General features: G+C 37.7%; 1 protein-coding gene across 1 annotated transcript in view; it reads left to right on the top strand.

The window, feature by feature from the left end:
- The first annotated feature begins 953 nt into the window (after positions 1-953).
- The window catches only part of SLC26A3 (solute carrier family 26 member 3), a 49,002-nt gene continuing 29,376 nt past the window's right edge, over positions 954-20,579 (top strand). The window contains exons 1-5 of the mRNA XM_090287352.1: positions 954-1,043; positions 13,639-13,943; positions 14,432-14,571; positions 19,064-19,174; positions 19,368-19,540. Of these exons, the coding sequence (XP_090143478.1) occupies positions 13,813-13,943; positions 14,432-14,571; positions 19,064-19,174; positions 19,368-19,540 (555 nt within the window). The 5' untranslated portion in view covers positions 954-1,043; positions 13,639-13,812. The remainder of the gene's footprint in view (positions 1,044-13,638; positions 13,944-14,431; positions 14,572-19,063; positions 19,175-19,367; positions 19,541-20,579) is intronic.

Below are 20,579 nucleotides of genomic sequence, written 5' to 3'. Positions count from 1 at the left end.
GGGTGTTGTGTACTGGAATGGTAAAAGTTAGAGCTGACACACATTTCAGGGGAAAGACTAAGAGTTCAGATTTGAATGTGTCAAGACTGAGATGGCTCTGGGGCATCCAGGCAGTTCAACATGTGGGTCTAGAGGGCTGGAGTTGGAGACCTGAAAGTCACTGGAAACCATTGGACTCTCGCTTAGGGTATAAGGGTAGAGAACAAGAAGGAAAGGGAGTCCAGGTTTAGATAGAGGAAAAGTTGGCAGAGAACTCTGAGGTGAAAAATAAAGAGAAGTGTGGTAAAAAATTTTTTTTAAACATTTTAAAAGAGGTTTCCAAAAGAATCTTCAGCAGGTTAAATGCTAAGACATTAAGTAAGATGACGATGCAAAGTATTCATTGGCTTTCGTAGCAAAGGGTTTACTGCTCTTAGTGAGAATAATGGGGGGCGAGGGGCAGGAATTAGAGTCCAGGTGCTCATTGCCTGGAGTTCAGAGAGCTTCCTAACAAGGGCCTTTATCATACCAGAAATTAATGTGTATGGCATTCTTGTGCAAATCATGAGAGTTCCATGGAGTCATCCAGCCAAGAAGCAATATATCTGAACTCCCACCTAAACTGGTTAGTAAATTATCAGAGAGAGAACCCTTGCTGAGATTTCTTTTTACTTCCACATGCAATCTGCTGTGCAAATCTCTGCAAATCAATCACACACACACACACACACACACACACACACACACACACACACGTGCCATGAGTGGTGTAATCTCACAAGGAACTGGAGGAAGCTGTTATCATCCCTTCTGCTGATCATAGTCTCAAAGGTCAAGATCACATTGGAGTTTTTCTATTGTAAAAGTTAATGAAAGTTAATTATTAAAGCTGACAGAATGGTAATTTCTCCATTGACTTACATATTCTATATATAGACATCCTTATATATATATGAAAGCATTCGAAGGCTATAGCTCTAAGTGAATGGATACTAACCTTTAGAACCAGGTTACTTTATTTCAGAAATTAGCCACTGCTGCTGAAGTGCTTCGCTGACTATCAGGTAGGAACCACATTTATGATCATTTTACTCAAAATGGTTTTCTGGTTCTTGAAAATCATATATTTTCTGACCAAAACTATTTTTTTATTTTTTCTATTACAGTTGTCCCATTTTTCCCCCTTTGCTCTCCCCTGCTCCATCCACCTCCCCACTCTCCCACAATCCCCATGTAGTTGTCTATATCCAAGAGTCATTCATATTAGTTCCTTAACTAGACCCTTCCCCTTCTTTCCCTTCTTTTTCCCCTCCCTCCTCCCCTCTGGTCACTGTCAGTCTGTTCCCTGTTTACATGTCTCTGGTTCTATTTTGCTCATTTGTTTGTTTTGTTCATTAGTTTCCTGTGTTAGGTGAGATTATATGATATTTATTTTTCCAACTATTTAGAACAATAGGCTAAAAATGTATATATGGAGCCCTGGCAATGTGAAGCAAATATCTGAGTAGAATTTAATTTGACCCAATAATTGATTATATGCATTGTTAAGGTTTTAATAGCTTTTTTCAAAGATAGCATCAGTTTTTGCCTTAATTGTTCACATAATTTCTTTAATTCTGTTCCAAGATCTGACTTTATAGGTAGATCATTTGTTCCAAAGTTTGTTAAATAGAACAAGCTTTTAGGAAAGGTTCTTCCAGTAAATAGAATAATCTGTTAGAAGGTATTGTGAAAAGTTGGTCCAGAAGTAAGTGGTTTATCTGCCGGATACCCCAAAAAGTCCAAGAAGGAAAGGAGTGAGAGGAGAAAGAAGAATAGAAGCAAATAGAATAGACAGTGAAAGGAAGAGAAATAGAGAAAATAGTTGTCCCTGGAAAGGAGCAGAGTGCCATACACAATGAGAAATATTACAGTTGACCCTTAAACAACACTTAATATGTGGGTCCATTTACTATGTGGATTTTTTTTTCAATAAATACTGTAAATGTATTTTTCTTATAATTTTCTCAAAATTTTCTTTTCTCTATCTTACTTTATTGTAAGAATATAGTATATAATACATATACAAAGTATGTGTTACTCAACTTTATGTTATTGGTAAGGCACCTAGTCAACAGTAGGGTATTAGTAGTTAAATTTTGGAGTACCAAAAGTTGTATGCAGACTTGGTGGCCTTAACCCTCATGTTGTTCAAGGGTCAACTGTATACTGTGCAAGGGCACTTATCCTGCAGATTACCAGTCCTAACAAGATGAAATTTATTTTATTTTTTATAATGTACGGAAAAGATCACACATTCTTTAAATGTGCAAGTGAGAAAAGACTTACTAAATCTTTGGACTAAATAATTCTTTTTTCCAAAGTTAATTTGTCATTCAGAAAAATAGTGTAGTGCAAGTTGGCCACATAAAAATCATTCCTACTGAGAAATTAGGAAACATCTATTTGATTTCATAAACAAGTACTTTATAGTGGATTACTATATACCTTGCCTGCCCCATCTGGATAAATAAATAAGAATATAAACAAATGAACAAATGTCTCAACATCTACAAAATAGCATATTCAAGCATGAAACAAAACAGTTCAAAAATGAGAATAGATTTTCTTTTTAATTGATTGATTAACTTTAAAGAGAGAGAGGCAGGTGAGAGAGAGAGAGAGAGAGAGAGAGAGAGAGAGAGAGAGAGATTTGTTCTTCCAGTCATTCTTGCATTCATTGGTTGATTCTTATATATGCCCTGACTGGGGACTGAACTCACAACCCTGGCTCATGGGAATGATACTTCAACCAACTGAGCCACTCAGGCAGGGCAAGAACAGATAAGGCTTAATTGCTACAATAACTAAGTAATAACTTAGTCCAGCTTCTCTTCATAATGGAAGTCTTTGGTTCTCCAAAGAAAAAGAAGAGCCTCCTCTAGCCTCTCTTTCACTTTGTTAGGGAACAAAGAAGGGAATAAGCTGGTTCACTATAAGCATATTAAGCTTCAGGCTACCCAGGCTCATATTCTGTGCATGGGATGTTGAGAGGAGAGGCATGAGAGGAGGAGTTCTTATGCTTAAAGTCAAAGGCACTGAAGGTCTTACCTGGAGTTTGGTTCTCTTGCCTTGTCTCTCTTGGAATCAGGCTAATGTACACACCCATACATCAACATGGCAGAGGAGAGTGTATGTTGGAAACAATCATTCATGAGAACTGGTTTATTGTCCCAGTTCTGTCACTTGTTAGCTGTGAGATTGGGAAAGTTATTTATCATCTCTGATCTCAATTTCTTCATCTGTAAATTGGTCATAATGCCTACCTTCTTTGTTTATGTCATAGTTTAATAGTTAAGGGGAAAAACTGAAAGTGCTAGGAAAACCACAAAGCCTTACAGAAAGTCAAGTGATTATGTTTATTGTTTTGTGAGCTTACTGTGTCTTAAACTCCTTCCTATGGCATATCTTAACATTTTTCTGAAGTTGGCCAATAATGTTTTCTGTTTCAGTTTTTTAATCATTACCCCTTAAACATGATTTTGCTCATTTTCATCTATTTTTCATCACCTCTCCCAAACTTACCTCTTTTTTTAAGGTCTAACTGAAGATCCAGTTTCTTTATGAAATCTTCCTCAATTACAACCTATATTCACATCCTTTCTTCTCACAGTTTATTATCTGTACCAATTATTTTGGGCATTCCTCCTATGTATGTAAACTTTGGCATTTATGACTACATCGTTTATCATTTATGTATCTTTTGTTCATAGTTCGGTTTAGTTCAAGAAGCCTTTGTGAATAATTACTATGCAAAAAAGAAAAAATGATTAAGATTTGGGCCTTGCTAGGCCCTGGCTGCTGTGGCTCCATGGATTGAGTGTCGGCCTGTGAGCCAAGTGTCGCTGGTTCGATTCCCAGTCAGGGCACATTACTAGGTTGCACATCAGGTCCCCAGTTAGGGGTGCCAGTGAGAGGCAACCACACAGTGATATTTCTCTCCCTCTCTTTCTCCTTTCCCCTCTCTCTAAAAATAAAATAAACAAACAAATTAATTAATTAATTAAAAAAAAGGATTTGGGCCTTGCTCTTGGAGAACTGAGTCTTACTGGGGAGAGAAACTTGTAAACAACAACAATACAGTATGATATGGGATACAAATATATATAGTTATGTTTCACTTAACAATGGGGATGCATTCTGAGAACTGCATCACTGGCGATTTCACCATTATTTGAACACTTACAGCCCCAGAAGAACAAAACAACACAATATTAAGTCAAGCATAAAAGAAAATGATGCAAACAAAAGACTTGGGAAACACAAGATATAAAAAGGTTCTGCTGGATAACATAGCATACTGTTATACAGCAAACTTTTTTAATAAGTAGGAAGTGTAAATAGCAAAAAGTATAGCACAGTGAATGCATAAACCAGTATCAGAGTCTTTTATTATTATTATCAAGAATTATGTACTGCACATAATTGTAGATGCTACACTCTTATACGACTGATAGTGCAGTAAGTTTGTTAACACCAGCATAATCACAAGCACGTGAATAAATGTGTTGTACTACAATGTTAAGGCCATGACATCACTAGATAACAGGAATTTTTCAGCTCCATTATAATCTTATGGAAACACTATCATATATGTAGTCCATCAGTGACTGGAAAGTTGTTGTGTGGAGCATTACAGTACAAGTATGTGCAAGAAAAAAATGATTAGCTCTTCTTGAAAGATCCCACAAAGATGTCACAATATCTTTTTATCTTATATAACTATGTTAAGAAAGAGTTCCTGACAAACAATAGGTCAATAAATTCTTGTTGAAGAAACAGATCATAGTCGGGGACTGCTGAGTATTTTTTAGAATGAATTGGAATTTACCAGGTGTCGGAGGAGAGGAACACAGATAAAGGAAACAATGTGTGCAAAGGCATGGAAATGGTGCATGTCATGGTGTACTAGGAAATTGATGTAATTGTGAAGGAGGAGGAGGAGGGAAGAAGCTTGTAAGATAGGCCAGAGCAAAAATATCAAAGGCTTCATATGCCATAGATAGGTGGATGCTTTCTAATTAAGTTAAACTAAATAGGTGAGAATGGAAAACTGCTAATTCTGAAAAACTTCAGAGTAAACAGGAAGTCATAGAAAAGATTCCAACACTAACATTGTCAGGCAGATTCCAATTGACTTTTTTCATATAGGTGCAGTTGTAAATTAGGTTTACACTAAGTCAATATTAAACTCAGACCTGAGGCCTTTACCTATGAAATTAAAGCTAAGTCTCTCCTTACATACCTTATTTTCAATCTTAACAGCCCTATGAGGAAGACAACGGCATCTCCTCTTACCATTGAAAATACTAAGGTTTGAAGTGCTTGCCCATAACAACACAGTTAAGCAATGGCAAAGCAAGGATATGAATCCAGGTCTACTCTGCTGCCATATTCTACCTTTCTTCTGCTGTACCTCCTAACTAAATTAGGTATGACTTAGATTTTAAGCAGCATGGCCAATAATCATAATTGCCAGGAGAACCAATTGTCAATAATAATAAGTATAGCACCTGGACTAAGATTAAGTTAAAACTAGTTCCTAGAAGATGTTATAAGACCACTATAAATTGTCACATAAAGACTTCTTAAATAAGCAATGCAAGACGGGTTATGTTCTTGCCCACTGTGGACACTGAACTAGAGTTGTGTGAATTATCCACATTACTTTGGTTAAAAAAAAAAAATCCAAACCTCTTTCTTTAGTCATCCTGCCCTGGAACTCTCTGGAGGAACTGCCACCATACCTTCCAGATCCTCACCTCAGTCCCATCAACTTTAATCACTTGCTATGTCAGCCCCTCCCCTCTCTCCAGGGAAAGACTAAGACTTCAGAAACAAGCTGGATGGGTTTGTGAGATGCTGATAGTTTTCAAAGGATAATCAATACATGATAGGGCAAAACAGGAATGTTTTTTATGTTCTAAATGATTATTTATTTCTCCCAAGAAAATAGCTACTTAGTGTGTGTGGGTTTATATACATAACATAGCTTAATTAATTACCCTGCTGTGTTTCAAAAGTGACTAAGGCTCATAGAAATCATAGGATTTAACTAGAAATTACAGCCTGTCCCAGCCCTGTACCCTTATGATCTCTCTTCATTAACATCTGCATTGTTACCTTTTGCACCCACTGTACCCCACCCCCAGCCCAGTTACTCCTAATCACCTTCTGGCCCTCTCCAATTCTAATACCATCATCTCCCTGCTTCCATCCAGCTCAAAACCAACCCGAATGTGGGAGTTATGTGCCCTTAATTTCTGGTTCCCCTTCGGCTGCTGATTGGGGCCCCTCTCAAGGTGCTCACTGGAGCAATTTTTCTGCTTGTTCTCCTACCTGTCCTCCAACTATAATTATCAAGACATTTCTTGGACAAATTTCTGGAAACATATAATCTTCCAAAATTGAATCAAGAAGAAGTAGAAAGCCTGAATAGACCAATAACAATTAGTGAAATTGAAGCAGTAATCAAAAAACTCCCAGCACACAAAAACCCTGGACTGGATGGCTTCATGAGTGAATTTTACAAAACATTTAGGAAAGAACTAACTCCTATCCTCCCAGACTATTCCAAAAAATCCAAGAAGAGGAAAGACTCCCAAATTCTTTCTATGAAGCCAGTATTACTCTAATTCCAAAACCAGGTCAAGGCACAACAAAGAAAGAAAGCTACAGGCCAAGATCATTGATGAATATAGATGCTAAAATCTTCAACAAAATATTGGCAAACTGTATCCAGCAACACATTAGAAAAATCATACACCACAATCAAGTGGGATTCATCCCAGGGATGCAAGGATGGTTTAATATTCACAAATCAATAAATGTAATACACCACATAAACAAAATGAAAGACAAAAACCACATGATCATATCAATACATGCTGAAAAAGCATTTGATAAAGTACAACACCCATTTATAATGAAAACACTCAGCAAAATGGGAATAGAAGGTGAATACCTCAACATAATAAAGGTTTTACACAAGAAACCTAAAGCCAACATCATATTCAATGGGCAAAAACTGAGAGCATTCCCCCTGAGGTCAGGAACTAGACAAGGATGTCCACTCTCTCCACTCCTATTCAACATAGTCTTGGAAGTTCTAGACACAGTAATCAGACAAGAAAGAGAAGTAAAAGGCATCCATATTGGAAAAGAGGAAGTAAAACTGTCATTATTTGAAGATGACATGATAGTGTACATCAAAAACCCTATATAGCAACAAGAAAAATAAAGTACCTAGGAGTAAACTTAACCAAAGAGATAAAAGACCTGTACTCTGAAAATTACATAACATTGAAGAAAGAAATTAAGGAAGAAACAAATAAATGGAAGCAAATACCATGTTCTTGGATGGGAAGAATCAACATCATCAAAATGGCCATACTACCCAAAGCAATTTACAAATTCAATGCAATCCCTATTAAAATACCAATGACATATTTCACAGACCTAGAACAAATACTCCATAAATTCATATGGAACCAAAAAAGACCCCGAATAGCAAAAGCAACCTTGAGACAGAAGAACACAGCAGGAGGAATCACAACACCAGATATCAAACAATACTACAAAGCCACTGTAATCAAAACAGTATGGTACTGGCATAAGAAAAGACATATAGATCAGTGGAACAGAATAGAGAGTCCAGAAATAAACCCAGGCCTCTATGGTCAACTAATCTTTGATAAAGGAGGAAGGAACATAAAATGGAGTGAGAAGAGCCTCTTTAACAAATGGTGCTGGGAGAACTGGATAGGGACCTGCAAAAAAATGAAACTAGACCACCAACTTACACCACACACGAGAATAAACTCAAGATGGATCAAAGACTTAAATGTAAGCCGTGACACCATAAAAGTCTTAGAGGAAAACATAGGCAAGAAAATATCAGATATCTCACGTAACAATCTCTTCACGGATACATCTCCTAAAGCAAGAGAAATAAAGGAAAAAATAAATAAATGGGATTACATCAAACTGAAGAGTTTCTGCTCAGCAAAAGAAAACATCAGCAAGATGAAAAGGAAACCAACCATATGGGAAAACATATTTGCCAATGACATCACAGACAGGGGACTGATTTCCAAAATATATAAAGAGCTGATACGACTCAACATCAAGAAAACAAACAACCCAATTAAAAAATGGGCAAGGGACCTGAACAAACACTTCTCCGAAGAGGACATACAGAAGGTCCATAGACACATGAAAAAATGCTCAACATCATTATCCATCAGGGAGATGCAAATAAAAACCACAATGAGATACCATTTTACACCAGTCAGAATGGCCATCATCAACAAATCAACAAGCAACAAGTGCTGGCGAGGATGTGGAGAAACGGGAACCCTACTGCACTGTTGGTAGGAATGCAGACTGGTGCAGCCACTATGGAGAACAGTATGGAATTACCTCAAAAGATTAAAAATGGAACTGCCTTTTGAACCAATGACTCCACTACTAGGATTATACCCGAAGAATCTTGAAACCCCAATTCAAAAGAACTTATGCACCCCTATGTTCATTGCAGCACTGTTTACAATAGCTAAGTGCTGGAAACAACCTAAGTGCCCATCTGTAGATGAGTGGATCAAAAAACAGTGGTACATTTACACAATGGAATACTATGTAGCAGAAAGAAAGAAGGAACTCCTGCCATTTGCAACAACATGGATGGAACTAGAGAGAATTATGCTTAGTGAAATAAGCCAGGCAAAGAAAGAAAAATACCATATGATATCACCTAATACAGGAAACTAAAGAACAACACAAACAAAGGAACTAAATAGAACAAAGAGCAGAATAGCAGTCAATAGGGGGGAGGGGAGAGGGAGAGAAGGGGGATAAGTAAGGGAAGGGTTTAATTAAAGAGCCTGTATGAAAGACTCATGGACATGGACAACGGGGAGGGATATGATTACGGGAGAGGGGGTGGGTTGGGTGAGGGAGAGAAATTGGGGGAAAAGGGGACAACTGTAATTGAAAAACCAAAATAAAAAAATTAAAAAATAAAATTAAAAAAAAAACAAAAAACCCTATAGATGCCACAAAAAAAGCTACTCGACCTAATAAGTGAATTCGGCAAAACAGCAGGGTACAAAGTCAATGTTCAGAAATTGAAGACATTTCTGTACACCAACAATAAACTCTCAGAGACAGAAATTGGAAAAAATCTCATTTACTATAGCAACAAGAAAAATAAAGTACCTAGGAATAAACTTAACCAAGGAGGTAAAAGACCTGTACTCAGAAAACTACATAACACTGAAGAAAGAAATTAAGGAAGATACAAATAAATGGAAGCATATATCACATTCACGGGTGGGAAGAATCAACATTATTAAAATGTCCATAGTACCCAAAGCCATTTATAGATTCAGTGTAATCCCTATTAAAATACCAAAGACATATTTCACAGACCTAGAACAAATACTTCAAAACTGTATATGGAACCAAAAAAGAACCCGAATAACCAGAGCAATCTTGAGGAAGAAGAACACAGTAGGAGAAATCACAATACCTGATACCAAACTATACTACAATGCCATGATAATAAAAACAGTCTGGTACTGGCATAAGAAGAGACATATAGATCAATGGAACAGAATAGAGAGCCCAGAAATAAACCCAGGTCTATATGGTCAACTAATATTTGACAAAGGGGGAAGGAACATAAAATGGAGTGAAAAGAGCCTCTTCAACAAATGGTGTTGAGAGAACTGGACAGGGACATGCAAAAAAAATGAAACTAGACCACCAACTTACACTGTACTCCAGAATAAACTCAAGGTGGATAAAAGACTTAAATGTAAGTGTGACATCATGAAAGTCCTAGAGGAAAACATAGGTAGGAAAATTTCAGATATCCCACACAGTAATATTTTCACTGATAGATCTCCTAAGGCAAGAGAAATAAAGGAAAAATAAACACCAATTCAAAAGAACCTATGCACCCTTATGTTCATAGCAGCACTGTTTATAATAACCAAATGCTGGATACAACCTAAGTGCCCATCTGTAGATGAGTGGATCAAAAAACTGTGGTACATTTACACAACAAAGTACTTTGTAGCAGTAAGAAAGAAGGAACTTCTACCATTTGCAACAACATGGATGGAACTAGAGAGAATCATGCTTAGTGAAATAAGCCAGGCAATGAAAGAAAAATACCATATGATATCACCTAATACAGGAGACTAATGAGCAACACAAACAAACAAGAAAAACTGAGCTAGAGAGCATAAGCCTGTGATCTCATTATCTGAATGATTGTCTAATACAACAAGGATGCCAGCCTGTTAAACCAGGCATGCCGTTGTCCGGGGACAGCCAACTGACCTGGAGTCTGCAAGATCCTTCCACATGTGGGAAGGTCATCTTCCCCAATACACTCCCACTCTTATTAGGGATTTCTGGATCCAAGGGTAGGTAGGACAACAACCATGTCCAGCTTGAAGCAGCTAGAGGAGCATGAGACCTGTGCCCATTGTCCTTTATAAGATTATAAAGGGTCTTAAGTCTGAGAGGGTGGAATTGTTAATTTTTATTGTTATAAAAAATTAATTAGTTAATTAATTAATTAATTAAAAATAATAATATAGGAAAGAGTGAAGCCAAGGAACTTATATGCATGACCCATGGACATGAACTAAGGAAGGTGGGATTGCTGGGGGAAAGTGGATACTGGGCAGAGGAGAGCAAAGGGGAAAAAATTGGAACTATTGTAACAACATAATCAATAAAATATACTTAAAAAAAACTATCAAGATATTTCTCGTTGTCCAAGGACCAACTCATGAAATAGCTAGTTTACTTTTGTTTTCTATTGACTGGCATAGGGGTATTTTGAAATCCTACTGAGGGCTAGGGTAACTAAAGACCCACCTTGTGAGTATGGTGGAGGTATCTACTGTGACTGGGGACAGACTGGGAAATACTCTGCATACCTGCTTGCCCCCTGATTTCAAATTATTACTAATAAAAAAAATACTGAGAATGAATGTCAATCCCCCAAAAGGCACTGACACCCTAAAGAACACAGAGAGAAATTTGAGGTACAAAGATAAAACAGAACATGAAAAGGTATACATTAACATGGGTGTAATATTCAAAACTGGAATTGTGATTCTAGGAATCAAGAAAAAGTTTCCCAAGAATTTCTGGTGAAAAGGTAACTCATTCAGGTTTTTTTAAAAAAAGTTAAGAAACTCATTTTTGAATTCCTAAACAATATAGGTCATTCTTAATAAACCCTGAAATGATAAAATGAAAAATGACATCAATTTATGAGTATCTGGAGCTTCTCTCAGCAGAGACACCAGTGGGGTAATTGATTCAGTGGCTCAGGTTATCGGTCACATGAGGAATATGAGGCAATGGCTTTGGGGAACTGAAAGGCAGCAAGGGAAAAACCACAAGATGGAATGTGGCCATTAGGCTCTCTCTCTCTCTCTCTCTCTCTCTCTCTCTCTCTCTCTCTCTCTCTCTCTAATTCTTAAAAGATTCTGTAAGCTGCCTAGATCCTTGTACTGAACCCTCACCTTTTATTCAGCGCTTGTGAGGCCAGAGTTCAGGCCTTCCATGCAGCTGGAGTTATGAGGGAGCCCACTACAGAGCCAGCCATGAGCATGCTCAGGAAAGAAAGCTTAATAGAAATAAAGTTGTTTCTGCCATCTTTGTCACTGGCAACAAAGCAAAACAAAACAAAACAAAATAAAAACATGACTTAGCAAGGAGAAAACATAAGCAGCAAAAGAAAAAAAGAAGTACTTTCAGGATCTTTCTTTAAAAAGAGAACTAAGGAGTTTTCATGAACAATGTGAAAATATGAGTAAAGCAACGAAATAGTGGTACGTATCTTTTTCTTTTTCTGTTCATGGCACATCTGACAGAAGTAAAATGCGCGGTACCTGAGTCTCTTCATCTTAAGGTTGGCTAGGTTGGATACCTCACAAGACTAAAGCTGTTCTTGAAAGACACTCCAGATAGTCTTTGCAACAGTGCTAAGGTGTCAAGAATCATTAACATGGATTAGAATCCTAAGTATTAGTGCTCCATCTATACTGTTGGTAATTGACAAATTAGCAATAAGTAAGCCAACTCTACCTTACGTACAAGTTTTTCTGAAAGTGGTAAGTACTATGTAGTTAGTGGAACTGGGGGTGAAGGGATGGAAGAGGAGAGAGAGAGAGATGAGAAGCAGGGAAAACAAGCAGCTTGAGGTGGGAGGAGGGTCAGAAAGAATAGGTAAGGGAGTTTAAGCTGACAGTTATAATAAAACTCAGAGGAACAAATTCTGGAGGTCAAGCCAGAGAGTGAGCAAGAAGCCTTATATCATGGTCAGAGAAGGTCAGTAGAGAGAACCTTAGAAGGTGGCTAAGGAATGGGATTGGGAAGAGAAGTGAGTGGTCAAAGAAAGGTCAGGTGGAGACAGAAGTTGAGGCTAGCATCTGATTATAACTCGAGCTCTGGAAACATGCTGAAAACCCCTGAGTTACGAGAGAGCATCATGCAACAAGGTACAGTCTAGTTTGAAATAATTCAATTAATAATTGTGATTATGGTCAGGGAAGATAAGAGGGAAAAACACTAATAGTTAGAATGTTCTTTAATTATCTTCACATTTGGACAATAGAGAAGCTGCACATTTAAGAAGAAATAGCAAAAAAGTCTGAAAACAGAAGTCACATTTTGACACTCTACTAGCTGTGTGGCTTAAGAAAAGTACTTACATTTTTGTGGAGAGGAGTGTGCTATTATTTTCTCTTTTGTACAAAGAGAGCAATAATCATAATTGCAGATGCCTCAAAAAATTGTGAGGGCTAAATAGGTAATGTGCATTCAAAGGTTTTGCAAAATTGATCTTTTAAATATAATAGACTGAGATAAGAACAAAAAATTTAAACACCTTGTGTAGAAAATGCAAATAGAATAATAACTATCACTTAGTGACTGCATATTGTGTGCTAGGCACAAGCTAGATGATTTGAAAACATTCTCATTTAATCTTTAAAATCACCCTAAAACTTGAGTAGTAGCATCCCAATTACATAGCTGAGACTTAGAGAGGTTAAGTATATTGCCCAAGATCTTTCCTTTAAAAGGTCTCATCACTAGTGAACTAAGTAAACAAGTAATGCTTTGTGCCAGTCTCCTCAGCTATAAATTGTAAAACTCTATTTAACTCCCAGAAACAATAAAAAAGAAAAACTTAAATGAGCAATATTCTTGAATTTCACACATTAAAAGCACTTGCTATGGTATTACAAAAATTCTGATGGGTAAAATAGAACAGCCATGACTGGAGTTAGGGGGAATGAGTAGACTTCAACTCTAATTGTCCCAGTACTCAAATACCATATCTTTGGAAACATTTCTAGGAAAAAAAATTAAAATTTCTTTACTTCAGGAGATCTTACTTTATGAGTAAAAAAATGCACTTATTGATTAATAATCTGAGTCACTTTCTATTGCTTTTTGGTGGCCTTTTAAAAATAAATAAACAAAAGTTCTTGTTTACTTACCCAAAAGAACCATGTCCAGCTCATTGAAATATCACTGTCTCAAAACACAATCCAGGTCCCATAATCCTGCCTCTTTTGATCTCAAAAGGTGGTAACATTCAGTCCAGAGCTCACTCATCTGTAAACTGCATCACATTATCTCTGAGTTATTTAAGAAGCAAGCTCCATTGGTTTCTGGCATTTTTACCTGTTAACGGCAGAAGAGGGTTTGCCACATCATTCCAAAGATCTTCTACTTACCACAGCCTTCAGAGGAAGCAAAATGATCGAACCCATTGGCAATCAGTATATTGTGGCCAGGCCAGTGTACTCTGCAAATACTTTTGGGGAAGAACATAAGAAGAAACACAGATATCATAAGACATTTCTGGATCATCTCAAAGTGTGCTGTAGGTAAGATTTTTTGTTTGAGATACTGGCATTAGAAATAAACACTTTCTGCTGAATTTTCAAACTTTCAAGCTCTCCTTTCTGGCTCTAGGCCATAGTCTTCTTATCTTTGGTTTCCAAACTTCCCTGCCAGAGCTGGAAAGGTCAGCTCTGAAATGAACACCATCTCAGCTCTCAACACAGTCTTTCCATATCACAGGACTAATAGATGAGGACAGAGGAACATTCTCAATTGAAATGTTGAACAATTCAAGCTGAGGATGACAAATAAGGTCTATTACAGCTGAAGAAAAGCAGCATTTTTCTTTTTAAAGATTGTTTGGTTGAGGCCAGGGGGCAATTGATATGGGTAAGAAAGTGACTGTGGGAAAGTTAGTGAAAGCACTAGTTTGTTCTTTAGTATAGTATCGCCTTTAACAATTTTTCAACTACAATGAGGTACTAAACTTAAATTTTGATATTAACTGACCTGTGGCTTTCAATGTTTTCAGCTGTTCTACAGAAAAGGCCAGGACAATTGCCATCTCTTTGCTCCCCATAGCATCTTGGTTACCAGGATACCGGATAAAGGAGTGGCTACTCAGTGACATTGTTTCTGGAATCAGCACAGGGCTGGTGTGTGTACTGCAAGGTAAAAATTTCTTTGAGATGTGATTCATCTAACATAAAATTCATTCTCTTACTGTGTACAAGTCAATGTTTTTTGGTATATTCACAAGGTTATGCAACCATCACATCTAATTCCAGAATATTTTTATCACCACCAACACCCCAAAAATTGCTTGCCCATCAGCAGTCAATTCCCATCCGCCCCCCTTCCATCTAACCCCTTTGCAACAACATTCTGTCTCTGTGGATTTGCCTATTCTGGGCATTTCATATAGATTTGCAGAATATGCAGTCTCTTATGCGTGGTTTCTTTCACTTAGCATAATGTTCTCAAGGGTCATCCATGTTTCAGCATGTATGAATGGTTCGTTTCTTTTTATGGATGAATAATATTCTAATGTATGGATAGACCACATTTTGTTTATGCATTCATGAGTTGATGGACATTTGGGGTGTTTTTGGTTTTCACTTTGTGGCTATTAGGAAAGAACACCATGTACAAGCTTTTGTGGAAATATATGTTTCAATTCTCTTAGGGGTGTAATTGCTGTGTCATATGGTAACCCACTAGGAACACATGAGAGTCCAAATTTCTTCACATTATGGTGAACATTGGTTTTTGTCTGCCTTTTTTATTTTAACTTTTCTAATAGTAACCACATTGTGGTTTTGATTTGTATTTCCTGAGTGACTAATGATATTGAACATCTTTTCAGGTGCTTACTGGAGATTTGTATATCTCTGGTGAGATATCTAAATCTTTTACACACTTAATTTTTTTTATTTCTATTTTTTCTTTTTTCAAATTATATTTTATTGATTATGCTATTATAGTTGTCCCATATTTTCCCCTTTGCCCCCCTCCACCCTGCATCCCATACTCCCTCAGGTAATCTGAAAACCATCGTCCATGTCCATGGGTCATGCATATAAGTTCTTTGGCTACTCCATTTCCTATACTGTACTTTATATTTCATGGCTACTCTGTAACTACCCATTTGTACTTCTTAATCCTCTCGCCTCTTCATCCATTCTCCTACATCCCCCTCAAATCTGGCAACCATCAAAATAATCTCCATATCCACAATTCTGTCTCTTTTCTTGATTGCTTAGTTGGCTTTTTAGATTCAATTGCTGATAGATATGTATTTATTGCCATTTTACTGTTCATAGTTTTGATTTTCTTTTTCTTTAAAAAAATTCCTTTAAGATTTCATAGAATAGTGGTTTCTTGATGATGCACTCTTTTAGTTTGTCCTTGTCTGGGAGACTCTTTATCAGCCTTTCAATTCTAAGTGATATCTTTGTTAGATAGATCAATCTTGGCTGTAGTTACCTGCTTTTCATGACTTTGAAGATTTCTTACCAACAACTTCTAGCCTGCAAGGTTTATTTAAGAAATCAAAATTGCCTTTTGAATGAGCAATTCCATTGCTAGGATTATACCTGAAGAATCCTGAAACCCTAATTCAAAAGAACTTATGCAGCTCTATGGTCATAGCAGTGCTATTTACAATAGCCAACTGCTGGAAACAGCCGAAGTGCCCATCTGTAGATGAGTGAATCAAAAAACAGTGGTACATTTACAAAAGGGAGTACTATGCAGCACAAAGAAAGAAGGAACTTCTACCATTTGTAACAACATGGGTGGAACTAGAGAGAATTATGCCCAGCGAAATAAGCCAGGCAATAAAAGAAAAATATCATATGATATCACATAATACAGGAAACTAATGAACAACACAAACAAATGAGCAAAATTGAACGAGAGGCATGTAAACAAGAAAAGACTAACAGTTACCAGGGAGAGGGGTGGAGGGAGAGAAGGGGGTTAAGTAGGGGAAGGGTTTAATAAAGGAGCTAGTATAAATAACCCATGGAGATGTACAATGAGGTGGGGACTGACTGTGGGAGAAAGCGTGGGCTGGGCTGGGGGGAGTAATGGGGGGAAAAGTAGGACAACTGTAATAGAAAAGCAATAAATAAATCAAAAATTTAAAAAGAAGAAGAAATCAGCTGACAGTCTATGGAAAGTTCCCTGTAGGTAACTAACCGCTTTTCTCTTGCTGCTTTTAAGGTTCTCTTTTTATCTTTAACCTTTGGCATTTTAATTATGATGTGTCTTGGTTTGGGCCTCTTTGAGTCACTTGTTTGGAACTCTCTGTGCTTCCTGGACTTGCATGTCTATTTCCTTCACCAAATTAGGGAAGTTTTCTTTGATTATTTGTTCAAATAGGTTTCCAATTTCTTGCTCTTCTCTTATTCTTCTGACATCTCTGTGATGCAAATGTTGAAATGCTTCTACTTGTCCCAGAGGTTCCTTACACTATCCTAAGTTTTTTTGTTTTTTGGGTTTTGGGTTTTTTTGGGGGGGGGAGGGTGGGCCTGTTTTTCTTCTCATTGTTCTGATTGGCTATTTTTTCTTCTTTATGTTCCAAAGCATTGATTTGATTCTTGATTTCATCCACTCTACTGCTGTTTCCCTGTAAATTGCTCTTTATTTCATTAGTTTATCCTTCATTTCTGACTGGACCTTTTTTATGCTGTTGAAGTACCCCCTGAGTTCCTTGAGCATCCTTATAACCAGTGTTTTGAACTCTGCATATAATAGACTGCTTATCTCCATCTTATTTAGCTCTTTTACTGGAGTTTTGACTTGCCCTTTCATTTGGGCCATGTTTCTTTGTCTCCTCATTTTGGCAGCCTTTAATTGTTTGTTTCTGTGTATTAGGTAGAGCTTCTATGACTCCCTGTCTTGATAGTGTGGCCTTATGTAGCCGATGTCCAGTAGAGTGCAGTGGCACAGCCTCCACTATCACCCAAACTAGGTACTAGAGGTGAACCCTTCATGTGGGATGGGTACAACCTGCACTTGTATTTGAGCTTTTATTGTTTTTGGCAGGTCAATGGGAGGAACTTACTGAGCCCAGTCAGCTGCAAGGACTGGCTATGACCACTGACCACCAACCTTCACCCTTCGTGGAGGATCAGCTGTTCAAGGGAAGGGTGGTTGTGCTACGATGTGATCTGTAGCTGTCCACTGGGTGCACAGGCTTTGGGTTTTCCTGGGTGGTGCAGGTCAAGGTCAGCCCCTAACTGTGTTCTGCCTGGAGCTACCCTACATGAGCTATAAAGCAATCTGAGATATCTGCTACTTGTGCTTGGCTTGGAGATTCCCAGGAAAAGCCAAGCTGTGAATCTAGGCTAGCTGCTGCTGGTGCTAGTCCTGGAACTGCTTAACAAGACATACAGGGACTGGGGTCTCACTCCAGCCAGCTGTTACTTGTTTGAGAGGATTAGTAAGTTGTGAAGCATGAGCCAAAGACCAGCCATTTAATGGAAAAGTCACTGTTAACAGCTTGGGTGGGTCCATAAGTTGGGTGGCACATAGTCAGGGGATCTCCAGGACAGGGAAAATTGGTGTTATATAGGTTGATGGAGTCTCAGATATGGCACCTGCCTGACAGCTCCATGGTTCTGTGGGTGCAGGGTTCAGAAAAGGGACAATGGCCTCTGCCCACTTTTCTATCTGGGAGAAAGCTGCCCTCCAGCTCTTGCCTTGATGCCTGACACTTCAGTTCCTCCCTGTATGCCACTGGTTCCTTTCAAGCTGATAACTTGGTGCTGGAGCTCAGAGGGAGTGAGTCTGAGTAAGTATGTATGTGGGTTTCTTAAGAGGAACTGCTTAGGACTCCAGCAGTTTCTTCCACCAACTCAATCCCCATGTGTTTTTGCAGGTAGAACTTACGGGTATTTATTTTCCTGGCACTGGAACCCTCTGGTGTGGGGTCTGGTGTGGGGCTGGACTTCTCACTCCCAGAATATGTATCCCAAACTTTTATCCACCACATATGGATGTGAGAACTGCCTGTTCTGCATCTCCGTCCCTCATACCAGTCTGGATGAATGTGGTTTATTTAATTCTGTAGTTGTCATACTTCCATTCAACTTGATTTCTGACAGTTCTGAATGATAGTTGTTCTATATTTTAGTTGTAATTTTGATGAGGTTATTCAAAGAAGTGAGCCGTATTTACCTATGCTGCCATCTTAACCAGAACTCCTTTTACATACATTAAAATTAGATTATTTGTCTTTTTATTGTTGAGTTGCAGGGTTATTTATATATTCTGGGTACTAGACCCTTATTCAAGATATGATTTGGAAATATTTTCACCCATTCTATGGGTTGTCATTTCATTTTCTTTACAGTACCATTTTAAACATACATTTCAATGTTTTGATGAAGCTCATTTTATGTTTTTAATTTGATTGCTTATAGTGTAGGTATCATTTCTAAGAAACCATTGCTTAATCCAAAATCACAGAGATTTACACTTACGTTTTCTTCTAAGAGTTTTATAGTTTTAGCTCTTACATTTACACCTTTGATACATTTGAGTTAATAAAGTAACTTATACTTAGGGTCCAATTATAAATATCTAAAGAATCTCATGAGAACTTCTATGCTTCCTTTGGACTAAAATGAAGACTCTGATGTTTGTGTATTTATAGGTTTAGCATATGGTCTGCTGGTCAACATTCCTCCAAGCTATGGGTTATATGCAGCCTTTTTCCCAGTCATAGTCTACTTTTTCTTGGGCACTTCTAGACACATATCTGTGGGTAAGTGAATTTCTGGACTAATCAATGCTCATACTGCCTTTTTTTTATGAATTCCATTAGCCACACATTGTATCAATTTCAAATTGTGCATAATCCAGGAGAAGAATCATAGTTTCTTGTAAGAATTAAAACTGAAAGACAGTTGTGCTTTAGGGAGATATTTACTGACCACAACTCACCATCTGTTAATTAGGTCCATTTCCAGTTCTGAGTATCATGGTGGGAGCAACGGTTATGAGATTAACCCCGATGACCAGTCCAAGTGCTATGGATTCCTCTAATAACTCAATGAGTAATGATTCATTCCTAGATGACCATAAGGTGATGGTAGCTGCAACGGTCACTGTTTTTTCTGGAATCATTCAGGTGAGCACTTTCTCATGTAATCTACCCTCCTCAATCTGTTTTTTCAGACTGGTGCATATTTTTCTGATTTTCCTCCTTCTTGTCGTTCCTCCCCACTCTTCCATTTGATTTGTAGCCTTTCTTTAATGGCTTATGGAAAATAATTTAAGGGTCACTTACCACAACCAGAAGTGTAGGGGCAGATCCACATTGCAAAGATGAGTGATGGTGGGTCTAGAGAGAAGGAAAAGTGGGAACAGAAAAACGTGGCAAGAAGTGAAATGCTGAATTCAACATAGTCACTAAACATAACTATATGCAAATAAGAGTAAAACTGGAAGCTTTGGAACTTTTCTTTCTAATTCCTCAGAGACTATAATCTAGTTAGAAAGGACTGGGATTTCAGACTTTGGACTGTCCATATCTAAGATCTGGGGAAAGCTGAAGAGGTTTACCGAGGGGCTTTAAGCCTCCTTCCCAAGAGTCACCACTGCTGACAGTGAAAATGTCGTGGATTCCTCAAGATGTTGCCTAAGTTTATGAATAGTGGTATTATTCATTAAGATCTTTCCTTAAAGAAAGAATCAGTTTATACAAAAATATAAGTGGTATGTCCTATTGACAAACAGCATGGTCAGTTCTAAGACATTTCTGAACCTAGTGTCTTTGCGTGTCCACAGCTCTGGCTGCATTCTGGGGACATGAATGGAAAGGCAGGCCAGGTATCCAAGGGAAGGAAAATCCATCCATTCACCTGATTGCAAAATATTGGTGCTTTGAGACAATTAACCATTTTTGCTTCAAGCTAAAACTAAGCACTTCAGATGTTCAATACACAGTTATTTATTTCTTACAAAAGTCAAGCAACTTGTTTGAGGGAATATGAATGGGTGCTGACTCATGCATGCTTCAACAGCTAGAAAGTGTAACTTAAAATGACATAGGAAATTGATGAGGAAAATAGATAAGATTCTGCTATGAAAGGTTTATAGTTAAGTTTTCTAAAGACACTGTACCTTTAAAAAAGAGGGGTAAATAAGCCTGTTACTTTGGTGGTGGG

The sequence above is a fragment of the Furipterus horrens genome, unplaced genomic scaffold, assembly GCF_987537825.1.
Source record: "Furipterus horrens unplaced genomic scaffold, mFurHor1.1.pri manual_scaffold_9, whole genome shotgun sequence".
NCBI lineage: Eukaryota > Metazoa > Chordata > Mammalia > Chiroptera > Furipteridae > Furipterus > Furipterus horrens.
This window is presented reverse-complemented; position numbering and strand designations above follow the sequence as displayed.